The sequence below is a fragment of the Ambystoma mexicanum genome, chromosome 4p, assembly GCF_040938575.1.
Source record: "Ambystoma mexicanum isolate Mex_15411 chromosome 4p, UKY_AmexF1_1, whole genome shotgun sequence".
Classification (NCBI taxonomy): Eukaryota; Metazoa; Chordata; class Amphibia; order Caudata; family Ambystomatidae; genus Ambystoma; species Ambystoma mexicanum.
The window spans coordinates 681,052,689-681,066,674 of NC_090927.1; the positions used below are offsets into that span (position 1 = coordinate 681,052,689).

The window sequence follows — 13,986 nt, forward strand, 5'->3', positions numbered from 1 at the left end:
TATGAAGATGAGGTAGCGCCTTTGGCTTGAGTGACATTTTAGTAGTACTTAGAGGTAGCGCCTCTGGTATGTGGGTCACGAGTGAAAGAGGTAGCGCCTCTGGTGAGTGTGGCTCAATTGGTATTAGAGGGAGGTAGCGCCTCCGGTGCGTAGGCGAAGAATTGTATTGAAGAGAGTTAGCGCCTCTGGTGAGCATGGACCCTAGTGTATGCGAGGGAGGTAGCGCCTCCAGCGTGTGGAACATTCTGTTGTGGGAGAGGTAGCGCCTCTGCCAGTATGGAGTAGGGCTAGAAACTTAGTAGATTAGTGTCGCGTTGGATTGTTTCCACAGATATTTAAAGGAGGTAGCGCCTTTGTTTTTTTTTTTTGATATTCTTCCTATATTTTGCTGTGCTAAAGACTGCGTTTTCTCCAGACAGTCTGTTTGGCATAGTACTCTTGTAATGCTGTTTTAGGTCATCAGTGGTCAAATGCCTGGTACGCAGATGGACTTGGGATGTCTGGCCAGTGTCTCATGGTGATCTGTGGTATTTGGTCGTATTGACTAATCTGGTTACACCTGATAGGCTGTGTTTAGTTGGAACTCTTTATTGTTTTGCCTCTGTGTGTGGGTGTGTTTGTTAAGGAAAGGAGATGTGTTATGTAGGTACCTCCTATGTGGGTGTCTGGTAAGGAAAGGAGATGTGTTGTGTAGTGATGGAAGGGGGAAGGCAGGGCAGGCATTTTCAGCTCACCACTTCTTTGGCTGCCTGCAAGGGCGAATGTATCTTCCCATCCCCAACAGGACTTATGCCACGTCGAGTTCAGGACATCATTTACACAGCTGCCCTCAGCAGCTTCATTTCTGTGGGCACTTCTCATAATTTCTGCTTCACCACAGGGCGCCATCACATCACTGGACTGCCAACTGCCATCACTGGTCCTCTTCTAAAAGTATCACCTTACTTTTGTTGATGCCTGAAGAAATGGGGCTTCCTTGCTCTTCCCCCGCCTTGGCCCTGGGTGATGGGTCTTACTTGTATGTGGGGGCAGTGCTGACCACCACTTTGTCCTCCTCTCTCCTGCACCCCCCGCAGCAGGCTCCTTCAGACTTCAACTACTTATTATGTGCGCAGGTTCTTCTTGAAAGGCATCCTCGTCGCCATTGTTATGAAGTGACTTCCAGACTTTCTTGTGTTACTTCTTAGGTTTATTACAGTAACTTAAGGACACAGTTACAGGAAGGATATAACATGAGAGTATGGACTATAACAGCACTGGCCCCATCACCCAGGCAGGGGAGCTCTAACTGCCTCAGTATGGAACCTTCAAATAAACATTCCACCATCCACACAGTGACATTCCATGTGACATCACAGGCTCACAGCAAGACAGCATTACACAGACAGCCACTACATAACACATCTCCTTTCCTTTTCACACACACACAGAAGGTCACTACCCAACACATCTCCTTTCCTTACCAGACACCCACACAGAAGGTCACTACACAACACATCTCCTTTCCTTACCAGACACCCACACAGAAGGTCACTACACAACACAAACCATAACATATCTCTCAGTTTATCTTGGTAAAATCTGGCCTCTGGTTTACCCCAGAGCTAAATCCAGTATGCACTTTGTAGGAGGGGGAAAATGATCGGCAATATGAAACACCTCGACCTCTAAACACACAGGTTTGGTTGGAGTTCCTTTCAACAAGGAAAAGAGACTTTAAAGGAAAGGCTTTTCTGCAACAGTCACCAGATCACATGATACATCACCCATGACTTCAGCGCCATATATCGCAGCAGGAACAGACTTCCCCTGACAGGAATAAAAGGCCTATGCAGGAGAATTTCCCAGAAACGTCCACTTGATCCTATTTGCACTCCTATCCATCTCCGCATCACCTTGTATTCTTATCAGGACAGAGGACAGTGTAGTTAAAGCGTGAAACTACCTCTAAACATCTACCATTTACTCAAAAGCTTATCCTAAGGAATTGAGGTGGGTCCAATGTTGTATGGCACAGAGATCAAAAGCATTTTATTAGCCTTTACAGCAGACTGCATAAGCTGCAGGCTTCATGCCTCAGTTTCCGATTTAAAATGTTAAAAGTATTTCTCACTTTCCCCCAGAAGCTCTCTGTCTCCAGAGCCCTGGCACTCTCTTGTCTGGACTTCTGCAACAGTCTCTTTCTAAATCTGCCTGCCTCTACTCTTCGCCCTTTGCAACTAATCCAGAACAGCACTCCAAGACTTCTCCTTGGCTTCAAGCGCAAGGATCAAATCTCTCCAGCCCTGAAATCTCTCCACTGGCTCCCGGTGGCTGTAAGAATCAAGTTCAAGACCCTCTGCATTGTCCACAAAGCGTTCTGGGGCCGGGGACCACACTACATCCAACTCTCTCTTCCTAAGCATCTTCTGCTCATCCACCTCCAATTCTCTAAGGCTCAGACGCTTCTCCAGGCAGAGAGTTGGGGGTAGATCTCTTTCCTCGGCTGGGGCCTCCCTCTGGAACAGCCTCCCTGCCTCTCTCAAACTTCAGCATGACCACCTAGGGTTTTCCAGAAGCAACTCAAGACCGTCCTTTCCGCTTTTGCTTTCTCTCTCACTCTCCCCCGCTGAAGCTCCTGTCTGCTTTGCTAACTGGTTACCTGGCCGCCCGCTGAACCTCATGTGAACCATGCTCCTGCACTACCTGCGACCATTAGTAGTCCCTTGCACTGCATCTGGGTCTCCCACCCACCTAGGGATTCTATCTGCAACCCTACAGTCCCCTACCTCTCTGAATTTACTGAGCCACCACCACGACAGCACTTACTGCGTTGTTGCCACTGCACTCTCCCCTACCACTCCCCCCTGACACTTCTCCTCTTCCCTCCCCCTAGCATTTGCACAATCTGAATGACACAAGGCCTATAAGATCGTTTGTTTTGCCCTCCATTCCTTTTCTTGTTATGCATAGAAACACTTGTGTACAAGCGTGTTATAAATGACTTGTCATATCATATCAATCATCCAGCAGAGGTGAACAGATTACCTGATAATAGACATTTGGTGATCTGCACTTATCTTGCATGTTCTTTATGGTGAGCCTTTTCTACGTGGGCAAAGGCAAATTCATGCCGATATATTTAAAATGCAAAGAACAGCTCTAAAATCCCAAACTATTGCTGTTGTAAATGTTTGTTTGCACATTGGAACTTTAGTTGCTAGTTTCCATTTATAAAACACTCTTCTTAGTGGCATAACTGCTTTTATCACAGAATGGGTTGAAGAGAGTCACATCCTGTGTTTAACAGTCTATAGTTACGCAATGATTCCCAGGGCTCTTTTTGCAATGCTGCTTGTTTAAAGCCATGATGTTATCTTTTATTATGAAAAGTGGATTTTTTGGGGGGAGACTTATTCAAGCATGCTGTTTACAGAGTTCATTTACAGTAGGTTGCCTATGCTGGTAGCCATTGTCATGTAAGTAGATTATTTCAAAGTGTTTTAAAGTAGTGGACCCAGATGTGCGCCGGCACAGAAGACTCCATTTTAGAATCCGCATCAAGATGATTTGAATCAGTACCTTTTGCTGTCAATTACCAAAATGTGTGGGTGTTTCATAAGGGTGCTGAAACTTGCAACTTCTCCCGGCATTCTCCTACGATTGTCTGTTTTTGCACCTTACAAAGATACTTATATAATGATATCTTTTTTGCAAGGCAGAACTACCCACTGGGAACATATGCAATATAACCATAAGTGCTTGTTTTACTGATTTATATTTGCTTCCAAACAGCAATTTCCTAATTTAATTGTATTTATGGGATTGGGGGGTAATATTTAATTAGGCAAGTTTCAATCAAATTATAATTATCACGGATTAGTCTGACCTTGATGGAATCATGTCCCAGTATATCCCATATACTATATACCTGTCTTGTGTTATTTCTCCGTCAGTGATAGAACTGTCTGGCTGCGGTTTATTTACTTGCTCTTCAAACCTCAAATGAAGATCGACAATACACTTTTCACTCTCTTTCATTTCAGTCCATGTCATATCAGATATTAAGCCCTAGTATTAAAGGAAAGAATAGTGTTGAGTTGCCTCTATGTCCATTTAATGATTTCTTCTTTGGGATATTTGATAAGGATAGCCCCTTAGCCATCCAAAGGTCCTGTTCATGTAGAAATTAATGACATTCTCTATCATTCAAAGCTGCCATGTATTCGGGGTGCATCATCATTGACATTATATATAGTTGTAATGCTGGTATCTATTGCAGGCACAGCTTCATAAAAGTGATTTACAATATCATTGCTGGCATATATTGTGGGCACAACATCATGAAAGTGGTTTACAGTATCATTGCTGGCATATTTTGTGAACATCATATCATGAAAGTGATTTACAGTAGCAATGTTGTCATATTTTATGGAAACATACATCTTGTAAATGTTCTAAAATGCTCCTGTTTTCTGTTGTTGACCTGGCTTCTATTGTTTTTTACATCAAGTATGTATCCACCCATCTCCAAACAGACTAACCCTGAAGATTCTCCATCCATAGAGACCCCACTGGAGGTTTTATCTAAACTAGGCCCAAAATGTTATGCAGCCCACCACTGAACTATTTATAGACCCCCTCCACCCCCGAGAGAGCAACTAGTACATGCCTTTCGGGATACCGGGAACTCCACTCCCATGATTCATCATGTTCATTGTTTCAAAACATGGAGTGAATCCAGGATTGCCATGAAAGATAAGCTACAGGGAAACTAGAGAGCACTCACAGAGAACCCTTATACAACAGGTGCTGTTCTTGAAGAGAGCAGCCTAACTTTGTTCTTCCTTCCATCAGGAAGCAGGGCCTCTTTGGGAGAACTCATCTCTCTTACCGGCAGCTGGAACACTTAATGAGAGAAATGCTTTACTTTCTCTTCAGCAAAGTAAAATCATTTTTCACAGTTGTGAAACCTATTAGAGGCTTTCCTTTTCCTCACAATGGCATTCCAAACACTAGAGATCCCCATAAATAATAATCATCTTACAGAGGGACAATGAGCAGACAAGGGAGGAGCAGAGCAGCAAACAAACACTAGCTCCTGCAGTAGAAAAACAGAAAATATATCCAAAATTTCAGCAAGACTATTAAAGACTCCCATCCCCTGTCTCTGACTAGGAAACCTAGTTCCCAATCAGGAGGGCCTTTCTGACTTTATAACAACTAATGGAATAATGCTGGGTGATTAACCAGCTATCCATTCCATTCAAAAGTCTCCCTCAGCCAATGGGAGGAAGTTGAGTGGTTTAAAACTGAGGCTAAGATTCACGGACAGTGTCTCTGGCCTGGACGCTGTGGGGAGAAGTTTGCAGAGGAAGCTGGAACACATCAGAGAAGGGAAACCCATTGATCCCCAGAGATAGGAGTGAGCAGCAATGAGGGGAGATAGGCTCTTGAACTCCGGAAGTGGGGTTTTCACCAGCGGGTGGGATGCTTGATCCATGAAGAGGGATGTCAACAGCAGTGAGGGGAAGAGCCACTTGTATCCCAGAAGAGTGTGTTCACCAATGAGGGTGCGGGCCCCTTGAACTGCAGAAGAGGGGTATGCACCTGTGAGGGTCAGAGACCTCTTGATCCCCAGAAGAGGGAATTTGCGCTAGTGAGGGGGTAAGCCCTTTGATGCCCAGCAGAGGAATGACTCTTTGAGAATGGCAAGCTCCTTCAACCCCATAAAACGGGTGTGCACTAGTCGGGGGAGAGCACTGTGATCCCAGAAGAGGGAGTGGACACTAGTGAGGGGGGAGACCTCTTAGAAGCCTACTAAAGGGGTGTACACCAGGGAGACAGAAATAGACCATTGATCCCCAAAAGAGGACAGCTATGCATCAGTGAGGGAAAGAGTCCTCTTGAGGCCCCAGGAGTGGTGGTAAAGAGCAATGGAAGGGTGTGCCCCTTGTCCTTGGACGATGGGAACAAGTGATGGAGAGAGAGCCCAAAGAACGGCTTGACATTTGGACACTAGACAAGGGTCGGGAGCACTAAATCCTGAGAGATGTGAAGAAGCCTTGATGTTCACTAAAATTGTAGAAAAGGGACTGAGCAACATGAGAACAAACTGAGCAGGAGATCAGATCTCCAGGATCTTTGTGTTACTCTTTTTGCTGCTCCCTTATATACAACCCCTGATCGCAAGGACTGCTTTCCTCAAGGACTCTTAGGTTACAGCCATCCTGAATCACTTTCCCATGCACCATTCAGTCTTATTTCTGCTTAGTAACACCCTTGAACCTTATTCCGGTGTCGGTACCGGTATATTCCCTCAGCATCAGGGCATGGGTTTTGGAACACTATAAGCACGTGAGCAGTCTCTGAGGTCCAAATTTAATGTAGTCTGGGTGAGGAACTTGTACTTGAACACTCTACTGGGTTCTTCAGACCTCCTTGAATGAAGTGCTGCCCTTCAGTTAACATTTGGATTCACTCAATATCATCTATTTTCCCCTTACATTCTTGCGTTCAATGGTAGACAGAGCCTATCCACCTGCTGGAGTTCCTCCATCCTCCATCCTTCATGTGATCGGCACCGTGGAGAGTGCAGTGGACTCTTTCTTGAATAAGCTACAATTTGTCTCCTTCCTAACCCATAATGCGCCAAGTTTTTCTCCTGTTCCTTTGGCAGTATCTCATTCCTGCCCCCCACACTAGATGGGAAAATATGTGATTGTAATTTGGTGGAAATTATTTGGTGATTAGGTATGAGGTGAACCTACATTTCCTATCCAATGCTATGTAGGCCCATTGCTGGCCCTACAACTTTTGCCGTTTCAGGTAAAAAATTCTATAGTACACCCCTGAAGGGTTAAACATGATCCAGACCCAAAGCAGCACCGCTGCTATCATCTGTTGTATTTTTTCTTTTTTTAGTTCTCATAGGCACAAGCCAGAATTCTATTCCAGAAACATCAGAGGCCCCCATGAGTCAATGAAATATTTCCTTGGTGGCAACTATCGTTTGAGGCCTTCAGTAGCGAGGCCATGAATGTGGTAAAGGGCTGGAACACTATCTGTCAGGGTTAATTGATGACCTCCCCAAAAGAGCTACAACAGTTGTTATGAAGGGGTTGGAAAGCAGTTGGGCATCAATGAACATTTGATTTCTCTTAGCATTGACTTGGAGAGCATAACGGCACTGACCTTGTATAGTAGAGAGAGGATTGCATCACCTGGGACCCACGAGGGCTACACATCTTGGAGGCTGTTTCTTGGCATTCGGCTTAATGAAACCAGGGGTTTTTATGTTTTATTCTACTGCTAGGGCTTAACTTATTACCTTGCTACGAATTTGTGGGGAGCTGGTTAGCTGTCCCGCATCAAGACAATGTTGTTTGTGTAAGAAAGGGGTGGAAACCAGTAGGCATCTATTGACATATTGTATGGATTGCCAAGAATATTATAATAAAGGTTGTAGGTATCTGGTGTGCGATCCAAAAATGGTATTTGCTGACCAATTTTGGTCAGCTATATACACAGTGGACACCCTGGTTTATGTGGGAGTGGCATACTATATGGAATGAAATAGAAGGAAATTTACCAAAGGAGATTGGTGATTTATGCAATGCACTTTAGAAATTTAGAAAATGTGCTACTTTTAATATCAATTTTTAGTAATCATATAACGATTTTAGTGATGTATAATGTTCATTTTAATTTTAATGAGGAAGCTGGCGATCAGTGTTTCCTTTTAAATATCTTTTCTTAACTTTTATTGGTGTAATGATTGAATGATGCTAATTGTTGATTCAATTCAATAAGGATAGGACTAATGGAATGTGGTGTCCGTTTTGTATTTGTATTTGAATTGTATGTAAAGGTATTGCCTGTATTGGTTTTATCATGTATGCTTATGTGAAAGTGTATAAGGTTTCAATTAACCAATTGCACTATAAACTAAATTAAAAAAATTAAAAAAAGAAACCAACACATCCAAAGACTGCTGGATCTGGACACGAAACACCTTTTATTTAAAGTGCTGGGAAAACCAAATAAAAATTGCCCAACATGTTCCAAATGCAAATACAAGTTATTCATATTACTATGATTGTCCTCGATTTGATGTATTTTCATTCTTTGACATTTTTAGAAAAAGAATGCGTTGAGGTTTGCTGTCAACTCTTGTGATTTCGCATGGCATACAGTAGTTGATACATGTTGGTCAAGTTGAATGATTTTGCACCCTTTTCATCTACAAATGCATTCATGAATCAATTCACGTGGCATACTATATGTTTCCTTCTGCTTTCAGGTTCAAGTTCTTTTGAATCTCAAAAGATGGAAAGGCCTTCTATTTCTGTAATCTCTCCAACTTCTCCTGGAGCTCTTCAAGATGCACCTCAGGTTCTACCAGGGCAGCTTTCTGTGAGTATATTCTAAGTGATGCTGCATGTATTTGTTTATTAATTTAGATGTGACTTTATTCTAATGGCAACATGTTGCCAAAAGACAGCTTTAAATATCTTGGGCACTACACGAAATGTGGTGATTGTACGGACAAATGATGCACACATTCTGATCTGATCCATAAGTACGTATTTAGTTTCCCTTCCTCTGACATCCACTGCATCAATGAAGGAGACTGTAGGATTTCACACAATAAAGATACAAATCAGGGGAAGGCCAAGAGTTGTTCTTAACTTATGAGATGTGTGGGGGTGCTTGCCTGGGCTCAGCCCTTGCACTTATTTTTTTACCCCCAGCACTTATTGTTCTAGACTCCATTTGATAATGAGGTTATGGCAACTTTATAATTTCAACAGTGAATCTGTATTAGTCGTTAAACAAGCAACAGAGTGTGCAGGCCACGTATCTCTGCAACATGAGCTGCATCATTGCAAATCATAAACATTGTGACCCACACTTGCACAGCTTAGTTATTACTTTTCTTGCATATCAGTGAGTTGGAAGTTGGGCATGCCCACACAATGCTCCAGTCAGCCAGCCTGCATGACATTGGTACTGTTCTGCCAACGTAAGAACCAGCAGCAGCGTCACAGTAGGCTTCAATAGGACAACAGGACAGCCAGCAGCACCAACACTGCATAGGGAAAAGGCCACTGCCTAGGACTCCCTGTCCAGAGTGCCATCGTACACAAGAAGGTCTTCCAGCAGTGTTTGATAGGAAAGTGTATCTGTTCAATAAATATTTTGCGTACATTTGTCTATTAGCTTACCATAAGAGGAAAGCATGTTTGCTAACCTTTCTGTGGCTAGATTGTCAATAAGTTCCACTTGCCATGTTAAGTATCACAGCAATGTTAACAATGATAATGATTAACAAATGTGTCTTGTTTCAAGACCCTGACATGTGGACAATCTGGGAGATGTATCCTTCTGCCGCCCAGCTGTAGAGGTCCGTCAAGTGTCAGTGTTTGATTTTACCAGCTAATATGACCTGGGGAGTGCCATATAAAGTCCATTGCCAGTCCAGCACATATATTGTGGGGTGTTTTTCAGCACCAGGATATAGGATGGACTTCAGCTGGCTATGTTGGGCCCAGAGTTGTAGGAATTTGGAAAGAAAGCTATTGGATATTAAACCCAAAAGGCCATCATTTAACTCTGAACTACCAAACATCTGAATAGCGATTTCATAAAAAGGAAAATTAAAATGAATTGTGCCCTATGTTTGAGTGATAAGGCCAAAAGAAATGAGGCGCACTTTCCACTACAGATGACAAATGCACTAATGTGAAGATTTGCTAAAACAGAAAGCTGCCATGGAGGAGTCTATGTATTTTGCAGCTTGGATGGAACTATGAACACATCAAACATAAAACTCCATTGCCAGAGTAATTTAAACATATATCCGAATGTAAGGTTGGACATTTATGGCTTGGTGCAGGAGAAAAAAACATATGATGTGATGTAAAATATTAAAGCAGGTCTCATTTAAAGAAAGGAAAATGCAGAATTTAAAAGCACTAGATTCTGTTCACAAGAACCGATTTTAGCCTGTGCTGAAACACCCAAAGAAACATCCCCCCCCCATCAGACCACAACCGTCAAAAACTCCTTCAGTTCTCTATCTGGAAACTCTTTGAAGCTGCACATAGCCAGTAAGGGGACAGAGCGTGGGCCTATGACAGAGGTTTATTGGGGTAGAATGATGACCACTGAGTAAACAAAGATGCAGCCCATGGAGTTTGAACTTTCTAAAATACTCAAAATTAAATTCAGTTTGTGGTTCTGGGCTGACTGACAGTTGACATGCCCCAGAGAATGTCATATGAGTCAGGGGACGGAGTAACACCCCTCTGCTCAAGGAGATAAGAAAACATGTGCTTAGCTCTTAGATTTGAAAGAATGTTAAGTGATTTTATTGCAGACTAAGTCAACAAAGGCCATATGGCCATGCCACATACAGGTTTTGGGAACTGAAAGCGTTAATTAAGTGAAAAAGTATGCATGTTAAAAGGTTCTCATGGGATTATATGGAGAATCAAATTTTAATCATAAACTGGGGACCCTTAATAGATACAGAGATGGTTCAGATGATTCCGGAAATCACAGAAAAAAGCTGTATATGTGGATAGAAATCCCCTCAATATTTGCCCTTGGGGACCAGAGTGATAAGCTAAAATGTTGTTGTAGCTTCCCAGAAAAAGCTGTGGATCAGAGAGTCAGGAATATTGCAATTTATTGAATCAGATACCTGTGTGTAGAATATCAAGATTTTAACTGAAGTCTGTTCTGGCGAAATCTCCAAAATCTGCCATCCGCACATGTAACCACGTGCAGACGCCAGACACTGGCCATTGCGACCGGCATGATCAGACCAATTTAGAAATATATGGATTGTGACCCTTAATTGTAAATAGAAAAAAGTGTCATGTTGAAGATTTTTAAACTATATCTAAGTTGTTCATTAATGCAATTTCAGCTGTTGCCTGAAGACCTGGGAACCAATCACATTGAAGGGGCTAGACCTTGTTGGGGGGGAACAATAGATGCCAAATCAGGAGAATCAACCAACGAGCCGGCACCTCATAATTTAGACATTTTTGGGGTGTGGTTAGGAGATTTTAAAACTAGAAGCACAATTGCATAAGAGGACTGACTGGATGGCTGAGGGAGACAAGAAGCAAGAAGGAAGGTGGAACTAAAATCTGGACAGAACCAGGAGAAGGGCTGAGGACATCCATAACCAGAGACAGACAGAAGGATTGAAGCTGGGGGCCACGCATAACCAGAGACAGAAGGGCTTTTGGAGTACCATCCATAAGCGGGTCCCATTGCTTCCCATGAGATGACCCAGGAAGCCTGCTGACTCCTCTTGTGCACAGATCCAAAGAGATTGAAAGTGAGTAAATGTGTCCAACAGCATAAACCAATGTGAGGTTCTATTTGAAAGAATGCCTTCCTTTATAAAGACAAGCATGGGGTGGGCATCCCGAGTAGATCCCTTGCATGTACTTATAAATAATTGAATTTATTCCCACATAGTCAATGGAGACTGGGTAGATCTTGGGTAAATTCTAAATAATTAACATCTTTCCAAGTATGAATATTGATATTTTTATTTAATTATTACATTTATTAAGCACACCAAACACAGAGGCATCAAGGCGGTGTTACAATCAGGTACTCATATTTACGGAATAGAAGATTAAACAGATAGCGTAGTGTCTAAGGCACTAGGTGAAGAGCTGAGTTTTCAACTCTTTTCTGAAGGACCAGTATGATGGTTCTGCCCTCAGCTGTGGAGGGAGAGAGTTCCATTTAAGCACGGTTTTGGAGGGGAAATTGGCACATCACGTTTGGCTCGCTTGGATTTTGGCAAGACAAGTCTGTCGATGTAGGCTCTTCTGATGGGTCTGGAGGACTGAGCTTTAGCAAATCTTTGGGCAATCTACGGTGGGGCAGAATTCGATAGGCATTGGTGTGTGATCAAAAGTGTTTTAAAGCTAATCTTTTCCTTGATTGGCAACCAGTTGGCATTCCTTCTTGCTTCAGAAATGTGTTCTCTTTTAGGGATGTTAAGCGCCGACCGGATGGCGTTATTCTGGATCACTTGTAGTTTGTGAATGGTGTGTGAATGTGTTATGTTTAATAGTCATTGAAGTAATTGTGGATCACCTATTACTCTTTTGCCAACCCAAATAAATCCCCTAGAGCAGAAGGGTGATTTTAAAAACTCTGGATTGTTCAAAATTCTCTGAACCCTGGATTCAAGCAGAGCTGATCCTAATGGTGAAATGAATCTCTAAGTCTGTGCTGTGCAGAAAAGTGTCTCCAGGGTATAAGTAAAGGGAAAATAACTGATTTAAAAGCACACTGTCTCTATAGAGAGCGGGTAAGGAGCTCGAAATTAAAGGGGGGCTTTTTTACTGTATAGTGGCAAAGGAAAGGATTTCATCATCTGTTGAGAAGAGTCTGTTATTAAATGTTTGTTGTGTTAGAACATTGCTAGAAATGAAAAGTGCACAGGGAGGTCGGAAATAAAGAGCGCTGCACGTGTCTATTCCTTTGCCCAACAGAAAAGCGCTACGTGTATTTACGTTAAGCCAACTAGAAATTATACTGTCAAATAAAATTGTCATGTCATGTTCTAGGGTGCTGCATTGATTATCCATACATTAGGGGCATTCCTGTGAGTGACGCAATCATCAAAGTATTCTCTAGACCTGTGTTTCTCTTTACAAATGACATGGAGGACTAGAGATCTGAATGAAAACTGGGTATGTTGTTGTGTTGGAGATTCTGTGATCTTTCGTTACCAAAGACAAACTGTGTTTTCAACTGTTTTTTTCAATTTGTGTGTAATGTGAAGTCATGACCGGAAGGAAAGGTTCTGTGCCACAGAGTAAGGTGGCGTGCCTCTTGATAATCAGTGTGTATAGTTGGAATTTGTCTAGTAATGACAGGAAAATAAATGATATTCTTTCTGCACACTGGCCTGGTTCTTGGCTTGTCTATTGCAAAAGGGGTGGGGGAGCACTGGCACTTTAAATGAGTCAAAGGCAGAGTTAGTTAAGAATCTAAGTCTTTGCTCAGTTGGCGTTGTGCTCTTGATTGGTGGGGTGGGGGGCGTACTCCCTGCATTATTGTTGCCCCATACATTTATCCTACAATATACGATCTAAAGGTATTGAAGGTAATTGTGAGATTACCAGTCTTGACATATTCTGGCTTATCCTGGTATGCATAGCTGTCATACAGTCACACCATTGAGGCTTTATATAATCAACAATTCAGTTGGTGGAGGAACTGGGTGAAATCAGCATACATATTAAACTGAAATCCAAAAGGTTACATGAGCTGTGCAAAGACCTTTGATAAAGTTGTAAAAAATGCAAGGAGGAATGGTTGCATCTTGATGAAAATGGGTAGTGTTGTAGGTGTTTGCTAAGCACTAAACATTGCCCCAAAACAGATTTTTTTAGGAGTTAAATGGAGTACATATAAGTACCCCATAACTTAATTAAATCGTATAGGGGAACTGAATCACAATCTATGTTATGAAAAGAAAGTGAACAGAAGGCATTGCGTACCAAGGTTAATTCTAGCCAAGCTTTAAAGCATTTCATTCACACTTTCTCACAAAAAATCTAGTTCCCTCATGCTCACCAAATAGAACACCTTCTATTAGCAACCCTTGCTGAAACCTCCTTCTGTTCTAAAATATTTTTGAAAATGTGGTATATCAATTTAATGAGAAATTCTAATGCACCAAAGCAACCAATGGTTGTTTCAGAGCAAAACATGCGATGGGACAAGATGCAGGTGAGCAAAAGATCAGGAGTAGAAGGCAAGAAGGTGGTGGTAGGGAGGAAGAGGAGGTTGGGTTAGGATGTGGGTGAATACTGGCATGTACTGAGGGCACAGCGTAAGGAGAGAGTATTATTCTTGATGCATCTGAAGAGGTTAGCAGTTCCTGAGGGTGGGGCCTTGCTCAGAAAATCTTCCCCAGCAAATTGTTTCTTGGAACACTTTGTGTGAAGGGAGAGCAGA

The 13,986-nt window shown here is 42.4% G+C and overlaps 1 protein-coding gene across 15 annotated transcripts in view; it reads left to right on the plus strand.

The window, feature by feature from the left end:
• Positions 1-13,986, plus strand: part of RIMS1 (regulating synaptic membrane exocytosis 1) — a 1,643,460-nt gene that overhangs the window by 910,938 nt on the left and 718,536 nt on the right. For all 15 annotated transcript variants that reach the window (XM_069606225.1, XM_069606227.1, XM_069606239.1 and 12 more), the window contains one exon: positions 8,282-8,394. In XM_069606225.1, the coding sequence (XP_069462326.1) occupies positions 8,282-8,394 (113 nt within the window). The remainder of the gene's footprint in view (positions 1-8,281; positions 8,395-13,986) is intronic.